The 18,223-nt window shown below is 45.3% G+C and overlaps 1 protein-coding gene across 1 annotated transcript in view; it reads right to left on the minus strand.

The window, feature by feature from the left end:
* Nucleotides 1-17,952, minus strand: part of ghrhra (growth hormone releasing hormone receptor a) — a 38,249-nt gene extending 20,297 nt beyond the window's left edge. The window contains exons 1-3 of the mRNA XM_056293803.1: nt 17,874-17,952; nt 16,270-16,404; nt 4,640-4,747 (exon numbers count right to left, since the gene is read on the minus strand). Coding sequence (XP_056149778.1) covers nt 4,640-4,747; nt 16,270-16,404; nt 17,874-17,952 — 322 coding nt within the window. The remainder of the gene's footprint in view (nt 1-4,639; nt 4,748-16,269; nt 16,405-17,873) is intronic.
* Between the last annotated feature and the right edge of the window lie 271 nt (nt 17,953-18,223).

Raw genomic sequence — 18,223 nt, forward strand, 5'->3', positions numbered from 1 at the left:
TGACAGAGGAAGACGCAGAGGACAGGAAGAGATGGAAACAGGTGATCCGCTGTGGCGACCCCTAACGGGAGCAGCCGAAAGTACTAGTAGTAGTAGTAGTAGTAGTGTGGTATTAACTTACAAATTAAGGTAATCAGTTAATGGACTTTTATGCACAAGGCAGCATAGACGTTTAATTTTAAAAAGATTCTTCATACAGTAGTGGCTAATCTCCCCCTAAATCCGTTTCTAACCTGCTCTCCTGGATACGCTGTGGCAGCAAATCTTGAACGCTATTATCAAAACTAAGTCCTCCTTGTTTTTATAAATGAACTGAAGCAGTACTGGCCCCCAAATAGAAATAATCCTTTGTGTTTTGTGGTCTTAGAGAAATCCAAGTTGGTGCCATTTCATCTCATGAAAGATATTTCATCGATTTGTCCTGCTATTCAGTTAACCATTACTGGATTAGGCACTTGGTTGGCGAGCACTGTGGTCCATGGTTTGAGCGCCTGCATTGCCTATAGGCATTGCCTGGGCATCGCAGAGGCGATAATTGGCTGTGTTTTTGGGTGGGCAACCGGATCTGAGAGATAAAATATGGAGCCTCCGCCCACGTTACTGTCACCTGAAAGTGAAAGTGAAAAGAAACTCCATGTCTATCAAACTACACACAGGGAATCTACCATCCCCACCCATCCACTGCAGGGGTGGTGCAACAACAGGGCCATAGGAGCGCTGGGATATATATATTATTACATCTGGGTTTTTTTTCAGAACTTAACAAAACTTCTAAAGAAAATTGCTAGTTATAATACAGATAAGACCCAGGCGGTATTTCATTCCAAGTATGAAAAGCCACGGGTGATGCCAGCTTGATTCATCGACTGTGCAGATGCTCCGGTGCAGGTTATTCAATAAAGGCCTTGGTAAGAAAGTGAAGCTTTCATGAAATATAGTGTGCAAAAATCCATCTTTATCTATCTTGAAAAGTCTTTCATCCACTACCTCATTTTAGCAAGTTGCCTTGGTGAGGCAAAAAAAAAAAAAACGGAATTGGAGTTGTACATTTTTCAAGAATAGAAGATGTCTTTTTTTTTTCATCAATGTGCGTTATTTCTATATTCTGAATTTAAAAAAAGAACATTGTTGGACTGCTCCATTGCTATTTCGTTGGTCTTCTGCAGTGTTCTGTGTTGTCAGCCAGCAAATATTTGTTGACTTCGTGTCCACATTGACATTTACTAACATCCATTTAGAAGCAGTAGGTGAGGAAAGGAAACAGCCAACTAGGTCTCTTGATGTTTTCCTGTGTTTGTGTGTGTGTGCCTGTGTGCACCTCTACCTGTGTGTGCTTTTTGGAGTGTAAGTGTGACTATGTCCATGCACATGTGTGTGACTGTGTGTTAGCAGTAGTGAGTGCATGCATAAGTGCATGTGCATGTGCACAGAAGTGCTTGGCCCACAGTTAAAGCATAAAAGCACTGGTTGGTATTTGAACACAGGCACGTAGGGATTCATGGCAGTGGGTCTCTTTTTGAGTCCCATTGAGCGGAAATAACATAAAACACTGAGTGCACAGTCAGTTACCCAGGCTAAAAGCCAAGACTGTGGTCTGTTTTGTTGACCTACAGCTCAGGTCATAATAGCCTATGGTTTCTATCAGAGAAATTAAGTAGATTTAAATTTTTTTAATTTTTTGATATACTTTATTGAATCTCCGTGGGAAAATTACACTCTGCATTTAACCCATCCTAGCTGTGTAGCTAGCAGCAGTGGGCAGCCGCCGTGCAGCACCCGGGGACCAACTCCAGTTCTTCTTGCCACACCTCAGTCAGGAGCACAGACAGGAGTATTAACCCTAACGTGCATGTCTTTTTGATGGTGGGGGAAACCGGAGCACCCGGAGAAAACCCACTGCAGACATGGGGAGAACTTGCAAACTCCACACAGAGGACAAGCTGGGATGACCCCCAAGGTTGGACAACCCCAGGGTTCGAACCCAGGACCTTCTTGCTGTGAGGCGACAGCGCTGACAACTGCTCCACCATACCACCATAGAACATTCATAAATGATACTAATCACTGCAGATAGCTGTGGTCACAAACCTAATTAATTTAATTCTTCATCTTGTTTGCATAATGTGAAAGTACACTACAGTTTCTGTAGGTTAGTTGCTGTAACCATACCTTTACATGTGTCATGTTACAGCAACCTGTATAGGGAGTAGCACCAATTGGAGACTTTTCGGTCCACTGGGAGCTAGACAGTGTGTTTGAGAATCCCAACCACAGATCCACACTGGCATGTCTAGCAGCTGCAACAGACGATAAGTGATAAGGGCACTATGATGTGCGGGGAGCTAAATTGCGCTTATCTCACATGTGGCGTTTCTCTAAGGCGTCATTGTTGATGTTGGTCAGGCATTTGACTTAAACACAGTCCACGGGGCCCATCTGCACTGTAGTAGGGATTAGCAGAGACACAACAAATTTGAAATGAAACCATCTCTGCTCATTCATTCCTATGCACATACTAGAGTACAAAATCCTTCCACGTACAAATACGCATGCCAAGCGTGCACGGATGACAGCTATACATGACATTGACAACTGCCCTGTTTTCCACCATAGATGCACAATGTGATGCTTATGTTCATGTGACGTTTATGATGATGCTTTTAAATACACAATTTGAAGCCCAGAATTTGTAAATAACCGATCACTTGACACTCACTGAGACCATAAAATCTGTTTGTTAGTGAATCAATAAGCCAGTAGTAAAATGTAATTGTTTACTCTAGATCAGTGTAAGAAAGTGAGCCTCCCTTCAGAGAACATCAAGTCACCAGGGCCTAATAATACTTATTATTATTATCATATGTAGCCCATATATATATATACACACACACATATGCGCTTTACAAAAAACACATCTTGGCCCTGGAGCATTGGCGGGTCCGGTCTAAGAAAATCCCAGTTTTAAATATACATCGTCATACTTTCTTGTACATTTCCTTTTTTTTGTCGTCATTATCCATCCATTATCCAAACCGCTTACCCTGCTCTCAGGGTAGCGGGGATGCTGGCGCAATCATTGGGCGGCAGGCGGGGAGACACCCTGGACAGTGGACAGGCCACCAGTCCATTACGGGGCCTATTTTTTTTGTCATTAATATTTTTTTTTCCAAACACCAACATTACAGTACAAACAAAACAAAAAAACAGAAGCAAGCTTAACAGCACAGCATGTTAGGCCACAAAACCTCGCCCCCCCTCCACAACACCCCATAAGATATACATCAAGGCTCTCTTACATATTGCCATCTAACGATCTAACAAATAATAATAAATAGTAAATAAATAATAATAAATAATCTAATAAATCCGAGGAAGCTACCCCACATTTCAGTGAATTTAGGCACAGCATCTCTCATTTTAGCTAACATCAACTCGTATGAGGCTGTAGCTGTCATGAGTTCGATCCAGTCCTTACAGCACAGTGTGCTTGTATTTTTCCAGGTCCTAAATAAAACCCTGGCTGCATAAGGAAGCCTGTAAAGGCTGACCCAGACTGTGCCTTTGTGAGTCCAGCTGGTAGAGCAGATTTGTCTACAAGAAGGCATAGATGCGGCGAGCTTGGCAAGGGCTGGTCCAACCACTCGTGTCCAAAATGGAGAAACCAGCAGACAGTCCCACATGAGGTGTACAAAAGTACCCATAGAACTTTTACATTTCCAGCTTTCATTGCTTTGAATTAGACCGAGCTTTTAAGTCTGACTGGAGTCCAACAATACTTATGAATTATTTTATAATGTATAATTTTGCTCTTGCTATCCCTTACTGACCAGCCCTTGAACATTTTCTTGTATTTCCCTGCTCCCCCCCCACCCTGCACCTCCCCTGAAGCTCCGTGGCGCCCCCTAGGGGAGGTGGGCCTCACACTTGTGCAAACAGACTCTAGATGACCGTTTGCACAAGGGTGTAACATGAATCATTTCCATTGCTGACAGACATTCAATAAACAATAACAAATGTTTGAAATGACCAAGATGTTCAAAATTCTCTTTTGAAACTGCGAGAGGAAAATAATTTGAATGCAAATCAGGTGAAATCTCTACTTTAATTCAGGGGTTAGCAATGATTGAAAGCTATACAATAGCCCCACTATTATCTCCAGGAGAACACTGAAGTTGTTCTTTTTGATTTGCAAACATTTCTCATTGACTCTCATCAGCACATTTAATCTAGGAACAAAATCAGCACAGCATGACCCAGGGCCCCCCGGGGAATGATAACTTATCAAGTGCAAAGCAATGCAAATGGATCTTACAAACAAAGATAGCACTGCCAAAAATCTAGGAAAGGCCCCAGAGCATTGGCTATATGTTTGTGCCAGCAAGCGTACATTAATAATTCATGTAGTGGTGGCTATTTAATTAAGATTCCCCACCAAGTCTCAATCTTTTCTATGTACTAGGTGAGCACTGCGAAGCTTGACCAGATAATCCATCTCTGGGCTGAGGATGATAGAAGCGGGGATGCAACCAACACACAGGGGAAAATGTCTGGTTATGACTGTTCTGTATTTGTAACGTTAGATGTTACAATGTGGTGAATTCTATCTGTTTGCTCACACAGAGTCAGACAGAAACCGTACCTTGATCGCTGGAGAAATGTTGGAAGATTTCGGAACAGGAAACATTGACCACCTGGCCAACCTCTGCTCTCAGCCAGCACTGTAAACGATCCCACTCGGTTCTGCAACCTGCAGAGAGAGAGAGGAGGATGTGCAGGGTGTGTGGGGTGATATCTATCTATCTATAAATCAATCAATCAATCAATCAATCAATCAATCAATCAATCAATCCAACACTTGTCGGTCGATCGATCGATCAATCAACAAATCGACCAACCAACAAATCAATCAATCAATCAATCAATAAACAGATCAGTCAATTAATCAATCAATTAATCAACCAGTACATGATTTAATCATCCCATTATCAATTCCACTTTAATTTCACCATCACTCATTGGAGTATCTATGGCTTTCTGACAGTTTGGGGTAACAGTGACAAGGGTAACTGAGTCTGCCGGGTCCCAGCTGTCATGATCATCTCTCTAGACAGTTTAAGAGACATACCGAAAGACGCCATTAAAATTTTCTCGGGTTATCCTGGGCCGACCCCGTGTTGCACTCCATTGTGTGTGCAACAATAGGTTATGGGTTTGACTCCTGCTTCAAATGCGTGGTGGGAACGTGGTTGCTAACGGATTCCCTTCCCTCTAAGCGGATCGGGGTAAAACTTTATGATTAATCCGCCCCTCTGTGTCCCCCAGCCATAAATCCTGCACTGGCGAAAAGAGAGAGAGGGGATTACTTGGTAATGGAAGTGTTGTGTCGGAAAAAGACAGACGGGAACGAGTGGATGGGTGGACTCTTTGTGTTTATCATCCAGGCTGGAGAAAGACAGACATCTTCAGACGGTCTTTTGGCATGGAATATTGTCCTCTGAGGAAAAGTCGAGATTCTTTCAGCCAGTGAGGGATATGAAAAGGCTGCAGGTGGCCTGACGTAACTCTCTGACCGAAAAAGAAACACCCTTTAGCACCTCATGTCAAACTGAGATGTCCGGTCTTGGCTGGATACTGCTGAGACACGGTTTGGACAGATGCTGGCGTTCCCTCTCCTAGATTTATCCATCTGTCATTTGAACATTTGCTTGACTGAGCGATGGCAAACAGGAGCGTTGACGTGATTGTAGTGTCCATGCTTTGTAACATGTTTTAGTGACGTTTCTGGTGTTAGTTTTAGTGTTTATTCTGGTCACAAGGGGGCGCTCTAGGCTAAAGTATCGTATATATGTGAGACGTTCTTGGTTCACGTTAAGCCCGGAAGTAGCGGAGTGAGAGAGGCGCGTGAGTAGCCATGGATAGCATATGCACTAGCGGATGTACCGTTGTTGTTATGCAAACGTTTCGCTAAAGATGCCAAAACGCAGCTTCGTGATATTTGAGTTTTTATTTTTAAACGTTACAGTGATCACCGGGCAGTCCACGAGGACATGCCAGCAGAAAGAAAATGACAGGTGATTCTGCTGGATGGAAATCAATTTAAGGGCGTCCGGGGGGCGTGGCGGTCGATTCCGTTGCTTACCAACATGGGGCGTCCCTACAGACACAGTTGGCCATGTCTGCGGAAGCCGGATGTGGGTATGTGCCCTGGTCGCTGCACTAGCGCCTCCTCTGGTCGGTCAGGGCACCTGTTCAGGGAGGAGGGGGAATAGCGTGATACTCCCACGCGCCACGTCCTCCTGGCGAAACTCCTCACTGTCAGGTGAAAAGAAGCGGCTGGTGACTCCACATGTATCGGAGGAGGCATGTGGTAGTCTGCAGCCTTCCCCGGATCGCAAAGGGGGTGGAGCAGCGACCGGGACGGCTCAGAAGAGTGGGGGTAATTGGCACTAAGTACAATTGGGGAGAAAAAGGTGGGGGGGGGATCAGTTTAGTTTCCCTCAGGGTCATCAACTTCCCAGTCCGAGTCCCCTTACTGTTATTTACATGGTTCTAAGTTAAAGGTCATTTCCAGGTTTCTCCTCTACTTCTGAGCAAAGAAAGTTAACGAAAAAAAAGAGAGAATTCTCCAGGCTTCATCTCAAGTCTAGTTTTCCATATTTTCCTTTTCGTTCAGTGCTTGTGATTTCCTTATTACGGTGGCTCGGTTATTTCAATCTGTTCCTTCTGCAAATATATATTTTTTTCTATGCAAAAGCTAAAGAAGAATAAACAAAAGATTGATCACATGGAAGTTCTTCCTCGGTGAGCAGTGAAATGTATTGCGTAGCTGCTTCCTCTCAGCCATCCGCTGTGGGCGGGGGGGGGGGGTTGATGCTGAGGAAAGGAAGGCCCCGACAGTGACTTATGGACTTCAGCCTGTCTGATGGAATATCCAATCTTGCTGCCTTCCTCACTCCATTTGTACCACGCCGGCGTATCTAATGCATTATCCAATCATTCTGTCGTCCCTCTTTATTTCCTTGAGCGCCCACCATTTTGTATCCGCGTGGAGGGTTTGGAGGAAATGATATTTCCTGCTGCGTGGCGCGTCAGGACAGCGGTGGGTCATCGGGCTGGCATTATCCAGGAGAGGAGCCGCGCCTCGTCGGGGACGACTCAACATCAAGAGTTACATTTACTTTGTCAGGCCGATTTATTGTTTTGCCGCTCCACTTGGACTGATGGTCCCTCACACCGAGGCTGAAGCTGGGGGCTGGGCAGGCAGAAGGGCGGCCTCCCCGTGTCCCTTTATGGATGCTCTTCTTCCCAGAGCACCTCATCTACAGGAGATGGTTTATTTGGGCTTGTCTGCAGAAGACCAAAGCAGGTTGAAATTGTGATTAGTGAGTGAGTGGCTGACTCTGTGTGTGTGTGTGTGTGTGTTCCTTGTGACAACCAATCCCCCCTTTTTTCGCTCCAGTTGTACCCAGTAAATTACCCCACTCTTCCGAGCCATCCAGGTCACTGCTCCACCCCGTCTGCTGATCCGGGGAGGGCTACAGACTACCACATGCCTCGCCCGATACGTGTGGAGTCGCCAGCCGCTTCTTTTCACCTGACAGTAAGGCATTTCGCCAGGGGGACATAGCGCGTGGGAAGATCGCGCTATTACCCCCAGTTCCCCCTCCCCCTGCCCTGAACAGGTGCCCTGACTGACCAGAGGAAGCGCTAGTGCAGCGACAGGACACATACCCACATCCGGCTTCCCACACGCAGACACGGCCAATTGTGTCTGTAGGGACACCCGACCAAGCCGGAGGTAACACGGAGATTTGAACCGGCGATCCCCGTGTTGGTAGGCAATGGAATAGACCGCTATGCTTGACAACCAAATTTTTATCATCAGAGTGAGGACATCTTTGCAAGTGAGGACCAACCACACTTCTGCAAGGGTCAGTTTTAGGGTTAGGATTTGGGTTTAGGCGTTAAGCTTCCGGTTTCTACTGCAGCGGTCATACCAGTTTCCTGTTTGTTGGCGTGTGCCACTGACAATGGCATATTTTTTTCCCGATGCCTGCAAGATTTACCATGGATAAATGTGCCATTGTCAATAGCACACGTCAGCAAACAGGAAACTGGTATGACCGCTGCAGTAGAACCCGGAAGTCAGTGGACTACAGTTATGCACAGAATCGATTAGGTCAAGGTGAGGGTAAAGGTTAAGGTTAGGCATGTAGTTATGATGGTTAAGGTTTGGGGCAAGGAAATGAAAGTCCTCACGAAGATAGTACAAGAAGGTGTGTGTGTGTGTGTGTGTGTGTGTGTGTGTGTGTGTGTGTGTGTGTGTGTGTGTGTGTGTGTGTGTGTGTGTGTGTGACTGAGCAAGTGAGGAGTGACTGGGTGAGCTGGGGCCTGAGCATCATGTGCCTATGGGAAACCCTTGAAAAGTTGACCAAACCAGCTTCCGTGTTATGTGTGTTTGAGAGATGTGCTGGCCAAGAGTTATGAGTATATTTGGAGTGCTCTCGTTGGGCTGCCAGTTGGACTAGTGTGACGAAGTACAAATGTCGGTCACGCTGCCTGTCAAATGCTGGGACAAGATTCCCATATGGGAATTCCTTCCTCTTTTAATCCCTAAATTCAGATGCCCTGGATATTAAGTCACACGGGCTGCCTGCATGATGATCTCTCGGTGCTGTGATGGGGAACAGTCCTCATCTTTGGCTTTTCAGATTGGAGAAAAGAAGGAAAGCAAAATTGTGTCGGCGGTGTCCAAAGAGACTTTTGTCTCATTCAAACATGCAAAAAACAAAAACAAAAAAAAGGATACGACGTGCTAGTTTCTACAAGAAGAGCAGAGGTTTTGAATATGCCCAGACTGTTTTATTGAGACTCGTGTCTTCGGATTTGAGTTGAATCACAGGAGGAAATGTTCATTGCGTCTAGATTAAACCATGATGAATCTGATCAAATTGCTTATATTGAAAGTTTCACAAATAAAGAAAAGTTACCGGTTAACATCAACCAATTTCAAGACATCAGCCAAAAAAAAAAAAATCCTTCTCATTAATTTCCTGTGGCTCAATCGCTCCTCTTTAACTCAGACAGCTCTGGTGGGAGTTGTGTAGCCGGTCAAGACCCACATGTCATCTGTGAATCTTTCAGGATAATTTTAGAGATTTGATGCTGATTGCTTCCAGGGTGTCGCTGGGGGGGGGGGGGGGGTCATATGTTGTCCTTTGCTCTTGTTTATTCGAAACAGTGTGGATTCTGTTGTGTTCTTGTGGTAATCTGATGAGAAGCATATCACCTCACAGTCAACATCACACAGACAGGCCTATAGCGTTGAGTAGCAGGTCTGAAATGGGCACCAGATCGCTACATTGGTTCAGTGATTATTACCTGGCTATCTAATTCTTTTTTTGGGGAGAGGGGTGGATCCCCCCCCTTTTACTCCCCAAATGTACTTAGCCAATTTACCATATTCAGTGGTAAATGGTGCTTGTTTTTGGAAAGGTCAGTGGGGAAATGACATGGTTCACCTTAAAGAATAACGTCAATGGAGATATTTTGCACTCAGAAAGTGATCCTAATGGCCGTCATGTGCTATTAATCCCCCCCCCCTTTTTTTTCTTCCCAATTATACTTGGCCAATTACCCCACTCTTCCAAGCCATCCTGGTCGCTGCTCCACCCCCTCTGCCGGTGTGGGGAGGGCTGGAGACTACCACATGCCTCCTCCGATACATGTGGATTTGCCAGCTGCTTCTTTTCACCTGACAGTGAGGAGTTTCACCAGGGGGACGTAGCACGTGGGAAGATCACGTTAGGGTTAGGAGTTGCAGTTGGAACAACTATTCAGAATATGTAGGTTAATATAAAAGAGAAAAATATAGCAATATGATATCATATTGCTGTATTTTCTTGTTTCTATCTATCTTTCCCCTGAGGTCTGTTGCACTATTTTGATATTGCATATAATTTCACTTGGACAGTGTTAGCAGTGCAACTGTGCTGTAATAAAACAATCCTGTGTCAGACTCTTTAATAACTCTTTAATAAGGGGTGTTATTAAAGAGTCTCTTCGATACCAAAAACACCAACCTTTCTAAAAATGTCCCATGTTACATCTTAGTTGCAGCAGGCTGTTGCTGTTCGAGCTATGTCTACCATCCTATTTACCACTACTGTCCCTAGTGTGTCTAGGTTAAGGCCATCGACTGAGCTAGGCTTCATTGGTGGTTTGTCCAGTTTCTGGGCATCACCCTAGTTGATGTTGCCCCTCCAATTCGTAAAAAAAATGCATGGATATTTTTACAATCTGCTGACCATTTTCTTAATGTGTGCGTATACAGTTTCTATTTATACATCAGCTTATAAACTGATGCTAATTTAGATGTTCATGCACTTCTGTGTTCAAGTCCTGGGTCCCATTGTGCACTCTCCAATGTCAGTGCAGTGTTCATTTGTGAAATGGGAAAGGATCATAATTTTTCTGAATGACCGGCTCCATCTTTTTAAAACAGCAACACACAATGACCAGGGCACATTCACAGGCACGCAACACACACACATATACACACACACACACACACACACACACACATGCGCGCGCACACATCATCATCATCATCTCCATCATGTCAGCTAAACTGAATGGACACATGAGTCACATGAGCGAAACTCAGAAAGGAACTGGGAACAACACCAGAGGGTCAAAGCATCAGCTACTGGTTGATAGAGCAGTCCCCATGACTCTTAAGCCCAGACAGACCAACCTGAGCACAGCCTGGATTGACTACAAGAAAGCCTATGATTCAATGCCCCAAAGCTGGTTACTGGAGTGCTTGGCACTATACAAAGCCAACAGGACACTAATAGCCTTTATCAAGAACTCAATGTGGCAGTGGAAAACAACACGAGAGGCCAACTCAAAGACAATCACAGAGATAACCATCAAATGTGGCATATACCAAGGTGATGCACTGTCCCCACTGCTGTTCTGCATAGGCCTGAACCCCCTCAGTCAAATCATCACAAAGAGTGGATATGGATACAGGTTCAGAAGTGGAGTTACCATCAGCCACCTCCTATACATGGATTACATCAAGCTGTATGCCAGGAATGAGCGAGACATTCAACTGCTGATCTGCCTCACCAGGATCTATAGGGATGCCATTCAGACTGGACAAGTGTTGTTGAATGGTGGCAAAAAGAGGAAAGGTGGTGAGTTGAATCACCAGATGGCAGGATAACAGAGTACCTAGTGATAACAGAGTACCTAGTAACAAGTATCTAGTGTTCCACAGGCAAATGGAAACCACAAGGAGGCAGCAAGGAGGTCAGCTACAGCCAAATACCTCCAAAGAGTGAGGCAGGTCCTGAGGAGCCAGCTCAATGGGAGGAATAAGATCCAAGCCATCAGCACATATGCCCTACCAGTCATCAGACACCTAGCTGAAATAGTAAGCTGGCCAAAGGAGGCGATAAGGGCCACATATATGAGGACACAGACACTCCTCACAATGCACGGAGGGTTCCACCCAAAGTCCAGCAGGCTGAGACTGTACGATAAGTGAAAAGATGGGGGCTGAGGGTTAGTGAGTGTCAGGGCCACTATCCAGGATGAAACAAGGAACATCCATGAGTACATCAGAAAGACCCCCCCCCCCCAGGATGAACTACTGAATGAGTACCTTAGGCTGCAGAAGACAGAGAGTGCAGAGGTAGAAGAAGAGGAGGTATCATGGAAGATCAAGCCCCTCCATGGGATGTAGTACCGTTGACAGATAGAATACATAGTTGATATCAAGAAATCCTACCAGTGGCTAGAAAAGGCTGGACTGAAGGACAGCCCAGGAGCTCTGATCATAGCAGCACAAGAACAGGCACTCAGGACCACATTGGTTGAGACAGGGGTCTACCACACCAGAGAAGACCCAAGATGCAGGCTGTGCAAAGATGCCCCTGAGAGAATCCAGCACTTCATAGCAGGGTGTCAAATGCTAGCTGGGAAAGCGTACACTGAAAGGCATAACCAAATGGCTGGAATAGTGTACAGGAATATCTGTACTGAATACAGACTGGAAGTCCCCAACTCCAAATGGGAGACACCGCCAAAGGTGGTTGAGAATGGCAGAGCTAAGATCCAGGGGGACTTCAAGTTCCAGCCTGACAAGCAGGTGCTGGCTAACCAACCAGACATTGTGACGGTCAACAAGAAACAGAAGACAACAGTAGTGATCGATGTAGCAATCCCGAGTGACAGCAAAATCAGGAAGAAAGAGCATGAGGAGCTGGAGAAATATTAATGGCTGAAGGAAAAACTAGATCGAATGTAGAAGGTGAAATCCACAGTAGTCCCAGCGGTAATAGGAGCACTAGGAGCTGTGACCCCTAAACTGGGAGAGTGGCTCCAGCAGTTTCCAGGAACAACCTCTGAGGTCCCTGTTCAGAAGAGTGTGGTGCTAGGAACCAGCTAAGATACTGCACAGAACCCTCAAACTCCCAGGGCCTCTGGTAGACGACCTGAGCTCGAAGAAGGAAGAAGACACACACCACCCAAAAAAGGGTGATATATATATATATAATCCAGTGAGTCAAGTAAATTCTTTAAAAGACAGTACAAGCCTGTATCATGCCTTAAGCAATCACCAGCTGTCAATCTATTGCTTATGGCACGAAACAGGCTTGTACTGTCTCATAAAGAATGTACTTGACTCACTGGATTATTTTGCTCCTTATTTGTTGAGCACTTTCCCTACCGTTGAGTGTTTCTTTAAACAAAGTTTTATATATCCATCCATCCATCCATTGTCTTAACTGCTTATGCTGCTCTCAGGGTCGTGGGGATGCTGGAGCCTATTCCAGCAGTCACTGGGCAGCAGGCAGGGAGACACCCTGGACAGGCTGCCAGGCCATCACAGCCCCCCCCCACACACACACACATACACACACATTCATTCCTAGGGACAATTTAGTACCAGCAATTCACCTGACTTACATGTCTTTGGACTGTGGGAGGAAACTGGATCCCTGAGCATTTATTTATTTTTCTATTTTTTTTGGAAACCGTCAGTGGTGTTGGTAAAAGTGCTGAGCAAACGAGGAGCGGAATATTAATGTAGATGTAGGAAAAAAAACTTTAATACATACTTTAATACAAGCCCGTTTTGTGCGTCACGCTGATGAGTATCTGACACACAAAAAACAGGCTTGTACTGCTATGTATTAAAGCTTTTTTTCCAACATCTACCTTAATATTTATATATATATGTATATGCACACACATATATGTGTGTGTGTGTGTGTGGTTACAAACACACCATATGGTTTTTGTGGACACTGCTGCATCCATGAAGGATTAGAGTTTAAAGACTTGCATAAAGACTGGCAGTTCATCTTTCGCAGCAAATGTTATAGAAATATAACGACAACGCAAAAGCATCTCATGTGATTCATTTCTCCGTTTTTCAGTTAATGTTGTGTAACTTTTATCTTTTTTATTATCTCCACCAGGCGGTAGCCTGCAGGGGATTAACATTGTCAATCTAAGCACACTGTATATACTGTATATTGTATGTCTACATGCATATGCTGTCATGTCCACCTATCTCTTGTATATAAGTAACCTGCTAAAATATTTATTCCAGCATCTCTGCACTCTACACCACTGCCCTACTGACTTCATGTTTCACCTGTGAATAATCATGCTTGTATATATTCCTGAAAAGTGTTCTGCTGTTATTCTGTGGAAGTATTGAGCACCACTAAACCGGAATCAAATTAAATGCCATGTATGACATGGCCAAATAAAGATAATTCTGATGATGATGATGATGTGTGTGCATGTGTGTATTTGCAAACGCCATCTTTATCCAGCTAGATTCTCAGATCACTGGCTTTATCCCTCACACACAACCGTTCTCAGTTCACTTGTTCGCGATCTGAGCTGAACGTGTTTGAGTCCAGTGAGTGGCACTACCCAGTCAGAGCTCAACGAACGATTCAGTGAACGAGTCTTTTGAACAAATCTTTTCAATGAACTGATTCTAATGATTCAATACACTGAAAAGAACTGCCTTGCCCATCACTTCCGCCTAGGTGGCTGCTCATCCACCGACTGACAGGCAAACCGTTTAATAGGTAGATTTTTTTTAATTAAATTTTTTTTAGCTTGAGCGCTGCATATTCAATCGTTCAATCGATTTGGGCACTGCACAAAAGTCTCAAAATGGCAGGAAAAACACCCTCCTGGCAGGTGAAAAATGGGATGGTTTGTCACCGAGTCCCAGCGCTGGAGAAGGGGACATACCAATCCTCGCTCAGACTTTTGGGGGGACCGAGTTATTATTTATTTACTCACTTTGTTGAATACTACTTTCAGTTGTCACTGAAACCGATTTTTCCCTCGGGTACTATCACGTGGCCATTTTATCTCATCTCAGTATTTCATTCATGGTTCTGACTAAGTGGCTTCTAACGTAGCAGTTAACAACCCGCCTCTCCCACTCACAGCTGGAAACCGCAGCGTTAACAGAGACAGGCGATAACCGGCTTCATGGTACCGGCAATCCAGGATCACCAGTGTTAGTTTTAGTGAATCAGGAAACCCAAAGAGAGACTGGGACCTCAGGACCACTGTTAGCGATATGGAGGTTGAATGCTAGCCAGGTTCTACAGATTGTTTTGTCTCGCCCTGGACACACTCTGGAATAAGGAACTTTAACACAACACGTGACATGCCACCAACAATATTATGCGGCTGTTGTGTGAGTAATACAATGTCTTGTTGCTCACCTCGAACCCGCATCTTATCGGTCTGCTTTCTGTCTGCCTCTTGTGCCTCTGTTGGCGCCTTTTACCGCAAGGTGTGCACGCACATACACACACGCACACACACGCACGGACGGAGTATCTTCTCTTGTTTCTTTCGTGGTACACCACCAGGTACACTCAATGCTGCCCCCACCCGACCGAGTGTAATTAGAAGAAGAAAAGTGACTGACTGCAGTCTCATGAGCTTGAACTTGTACCGATGGATGATAATGTAAGGACCACTGATGTGTAGACTCTCTAGCCCTTGGCTAATGGGTCGGACCCTTTAAGTCGATTAGTTAACGTGGTCACCCGTGGTGCGGGAGACCCGGGTTCGCGTCCCGGCTGCGGCGGTTCCCGACTGCCCCCCGAATTCGCTACATTGGTCTCAGAAGTGGGGTGGTGAGACCGTGATACAAATAAAATGGACTTGACTTGACTTGAGGCCATCGGAAGCGCGTGCGCCAAGAGGCGTGAGGGGGCTGATATTCTGAAGCGCGGGGACGCGCTTCCCGAGGGAGGGGCATAGCGTAACGACCATGAATAACTACACTCGCTGGGCCTTATCCAGCGGGTCGGGCCTTTTAGTCGACTGGTTAACGTAGTCACCCGAGGTGCGGGAGATCCTGGATCGCGTCCCGACTGCGGCGGTCCCCGGCTGTCTCCACAATTCGCTACGAGTTTTTTTTTGGGGGGGGTTAAATTTCCCGTTTCCCTCTTTTGTACATTGGGGGGGGGGCGTGTCCCCTGATCCCACAAAGCAATTACGCACTTGGAGGATCGTATGCCTTGTGGAGATCTGCAATCTACTGAGTGCACTCCTCAAGTTGCTTTTGTGTCTTTACTCCTTGGTTCTACTTAGCACTCCTCACTCCTCTGTCTGCTGCAGGTTTCTCTCTCTGCTCTGCTCCTGCAGCGCGGACTGCGCATTTCTATTCTTTCCTGCACACGTGACAAGTTCTCTGTTCTTATTACGCAGGTTTGCATCTATGTGTTGGCGCTTGTATGCATGTGTGTGTGTGTGTATTCATGCGCTTCTGTGTGTGTGTGTGTGTGTGTGTCTGTCCATGTCTTTCTTTTGTGTGTCTGTGTGTCTGTGCATTAGCATGCATGTGCACTTAGAGTGAGTTTTTGGGGGGTGCGTGTATGTGTGTGTGCCTGCGTGCGCATAGATCTGTGTATTTTGTGTGCATGCTAACGTTTGGTGTCTGTCTTCATCTGTGTGTGCACATTTTTGCATGGACACACACACACACACACACACACACACACACACACACACACACACATATATATATATATATATATATATATGTATGTATGTATGTATATGTATGTATGTATGTATGTATGTATGTATGTATGTATGTATGTATGTATGTATGTATACACACACATTACAGTACACACTGTGAACTCCAACCATTAGATAACCACACCAGTCACCAGACACAAAGCATCACCATGGACATACCAGTGAAGCCAGTAAGATTTTGCGCCTCAGTCTTCCTAGTCTGCAAGCAGATCTCCCGAGCCTTCAGGTGCTGGGAAATGATGGCGCAGTCTGGATGAATGGCGTCTGCCTGCAAATACGGGACAACTGGTTTATCTATGGCAGACACATGCATCTCGAGTTTACCCCCCTCCTCTGGGGGAGTTCAGTGTAAATGGGTGAAGTGATGGAGCAAAATGTAGGGAGGCTGGGATAAAAATGAACAGTCTCTATATGGGATGCATTTAGACTGCCCATATATGTTTGATTCACATTACTGAACTTAGCACAAAAAGTAAGGAAATTTGTGTTTGGTGGATTATTTCTTTGTTGTAACAATGCTTCTTGGCAATAAATTTTATGTCAGGCACCTGGGGTACCAGAAGCTCAAAACAAGAGTCAATAGCAGCAGCGAAATAAGCTGTTTGGCATTGGCAGAGAAGATTTGGCAAATTTTTCATGGGCACAACCCACATACTCAGCTCTGCTGCTCATCCCACAAATGCATGTCCCTTACACATGTGGCGCCATTTAAACGGGAAATAAACAGGCTTTCCAACGATATAAGATTTATTGCCAAGAAGCATTGTTACAACAAAGACATAATCTACCAAACACACATTTCCTTACTTTTTGTTTTAAGTATATGTGACTCAGTCGATCACATTTTAAGGGGTAAGATGCAGAATGTTTTGCTTGTCTTTTGGATCTTTGCTTATAACGCGTCTTCCCTTAGGCATCAGAAAAATTAACCTTTAGTTTTCTGCAACTTGTTTCTTTCCTCTCAAGGGACAATCTTGTGCCATTAATCCTGAACGACGACCTATAGTCAAGTCACAATCGTGACGTTCAATCAATGGATGTCAATAGCAAATATCCGCTAAACGTTATAAATGAAAACTCTGTTATCTGGAGTAGCCCAAACATTTTGGTAACTATCAATCATCTATTTCTGAATTGACGTGAGACCATACTGATTTGAGACCATACTGATGTGAATCCATGCCGAGGGTCTGATTCAGGGGTGGGCAATCTTATCCAGAGAGGGCCAGTGTGGGTGAAGGTTTTTGTTCCAATCAAGCAATTACACACCTGTGTCTCCTAATCAAGCCCCTCAGCAAAGACTCTGCTGGTTGATTAGTGGATCCGGTGTGTAGCCGCTTGGTCGGAACAAAAACCTTCACCCACACTGGTCCTCTCTGGATAAGATGGGCCACCCCTGGAACGGGGCTATTTTCTGTCCAGCACCAGTGGTCGTTCAGAGGGAAGTCTCCTGTGCTGGATGTGTAGAAGACAGAGAGACGACTGACGGTAAACTATAGTCTGGTGGGTAATATTTCAATCACTATGTATTTCTTTTTCTCCGTATACGATAAATTAACTCCTTTGTAATTTTCATACACAATTATTCGAGCTCGCGTCCAGTTTCTCTATTAAAGCAGCGGAAGAAGTGGGAAACGGGTTTGTGTGCCGAGCAGCGGAGACGCGTCGGGGTGTGGAGTTGGGTATGGGAGCGCGTCAAAGTGAGAAACGGCTACAAACTGACCGATGTGGCGGGAAAGTGGCCGGGACCGCACTCACCAGGCGCCACAGCTGCAGGTGGAACAGCAGAAGTACCAGTTTCGGGTTGCGTCCCGACTCGCCAAAGCAGCGCAGTAAATCCATTTTCTCCCTTCTCCCCGCCACGTCTCTTCTCCGATGACAGAACGGCAAATCCATTTAATTAATCCATTTAATTAATGATAATATGATATTAATTATTGGTATTAGTGTTCCTCGGCGCCTCTGGGAGGACGTGGCTCCCTGGTGTCTTCGGGACGGTGTGAGTCTTAAGGCGCGCGCGCTCTCTCTCTCTCTCCATCCAGACGGACGAGAGCGCTACACCGTGTGTCTGTGAATGCTGTCAGCCGAGTTCTTTACTATAAGTAAGTAAATA

This window comes from Lampris incognitus, chromosome 14, assembly GCF_029633865.1.
Source record: "Lampris incognitus isolate fLamInc1 chromosome 14, fLamInc1.hap2, whole genome shotgun sequence".
Classification (NCBI taxonomy): Eukaryota; Metazoa; Chordata; class Actinopteri; order Lampriformes; family Lampridae; genus Lampris; species Lampris incognitus.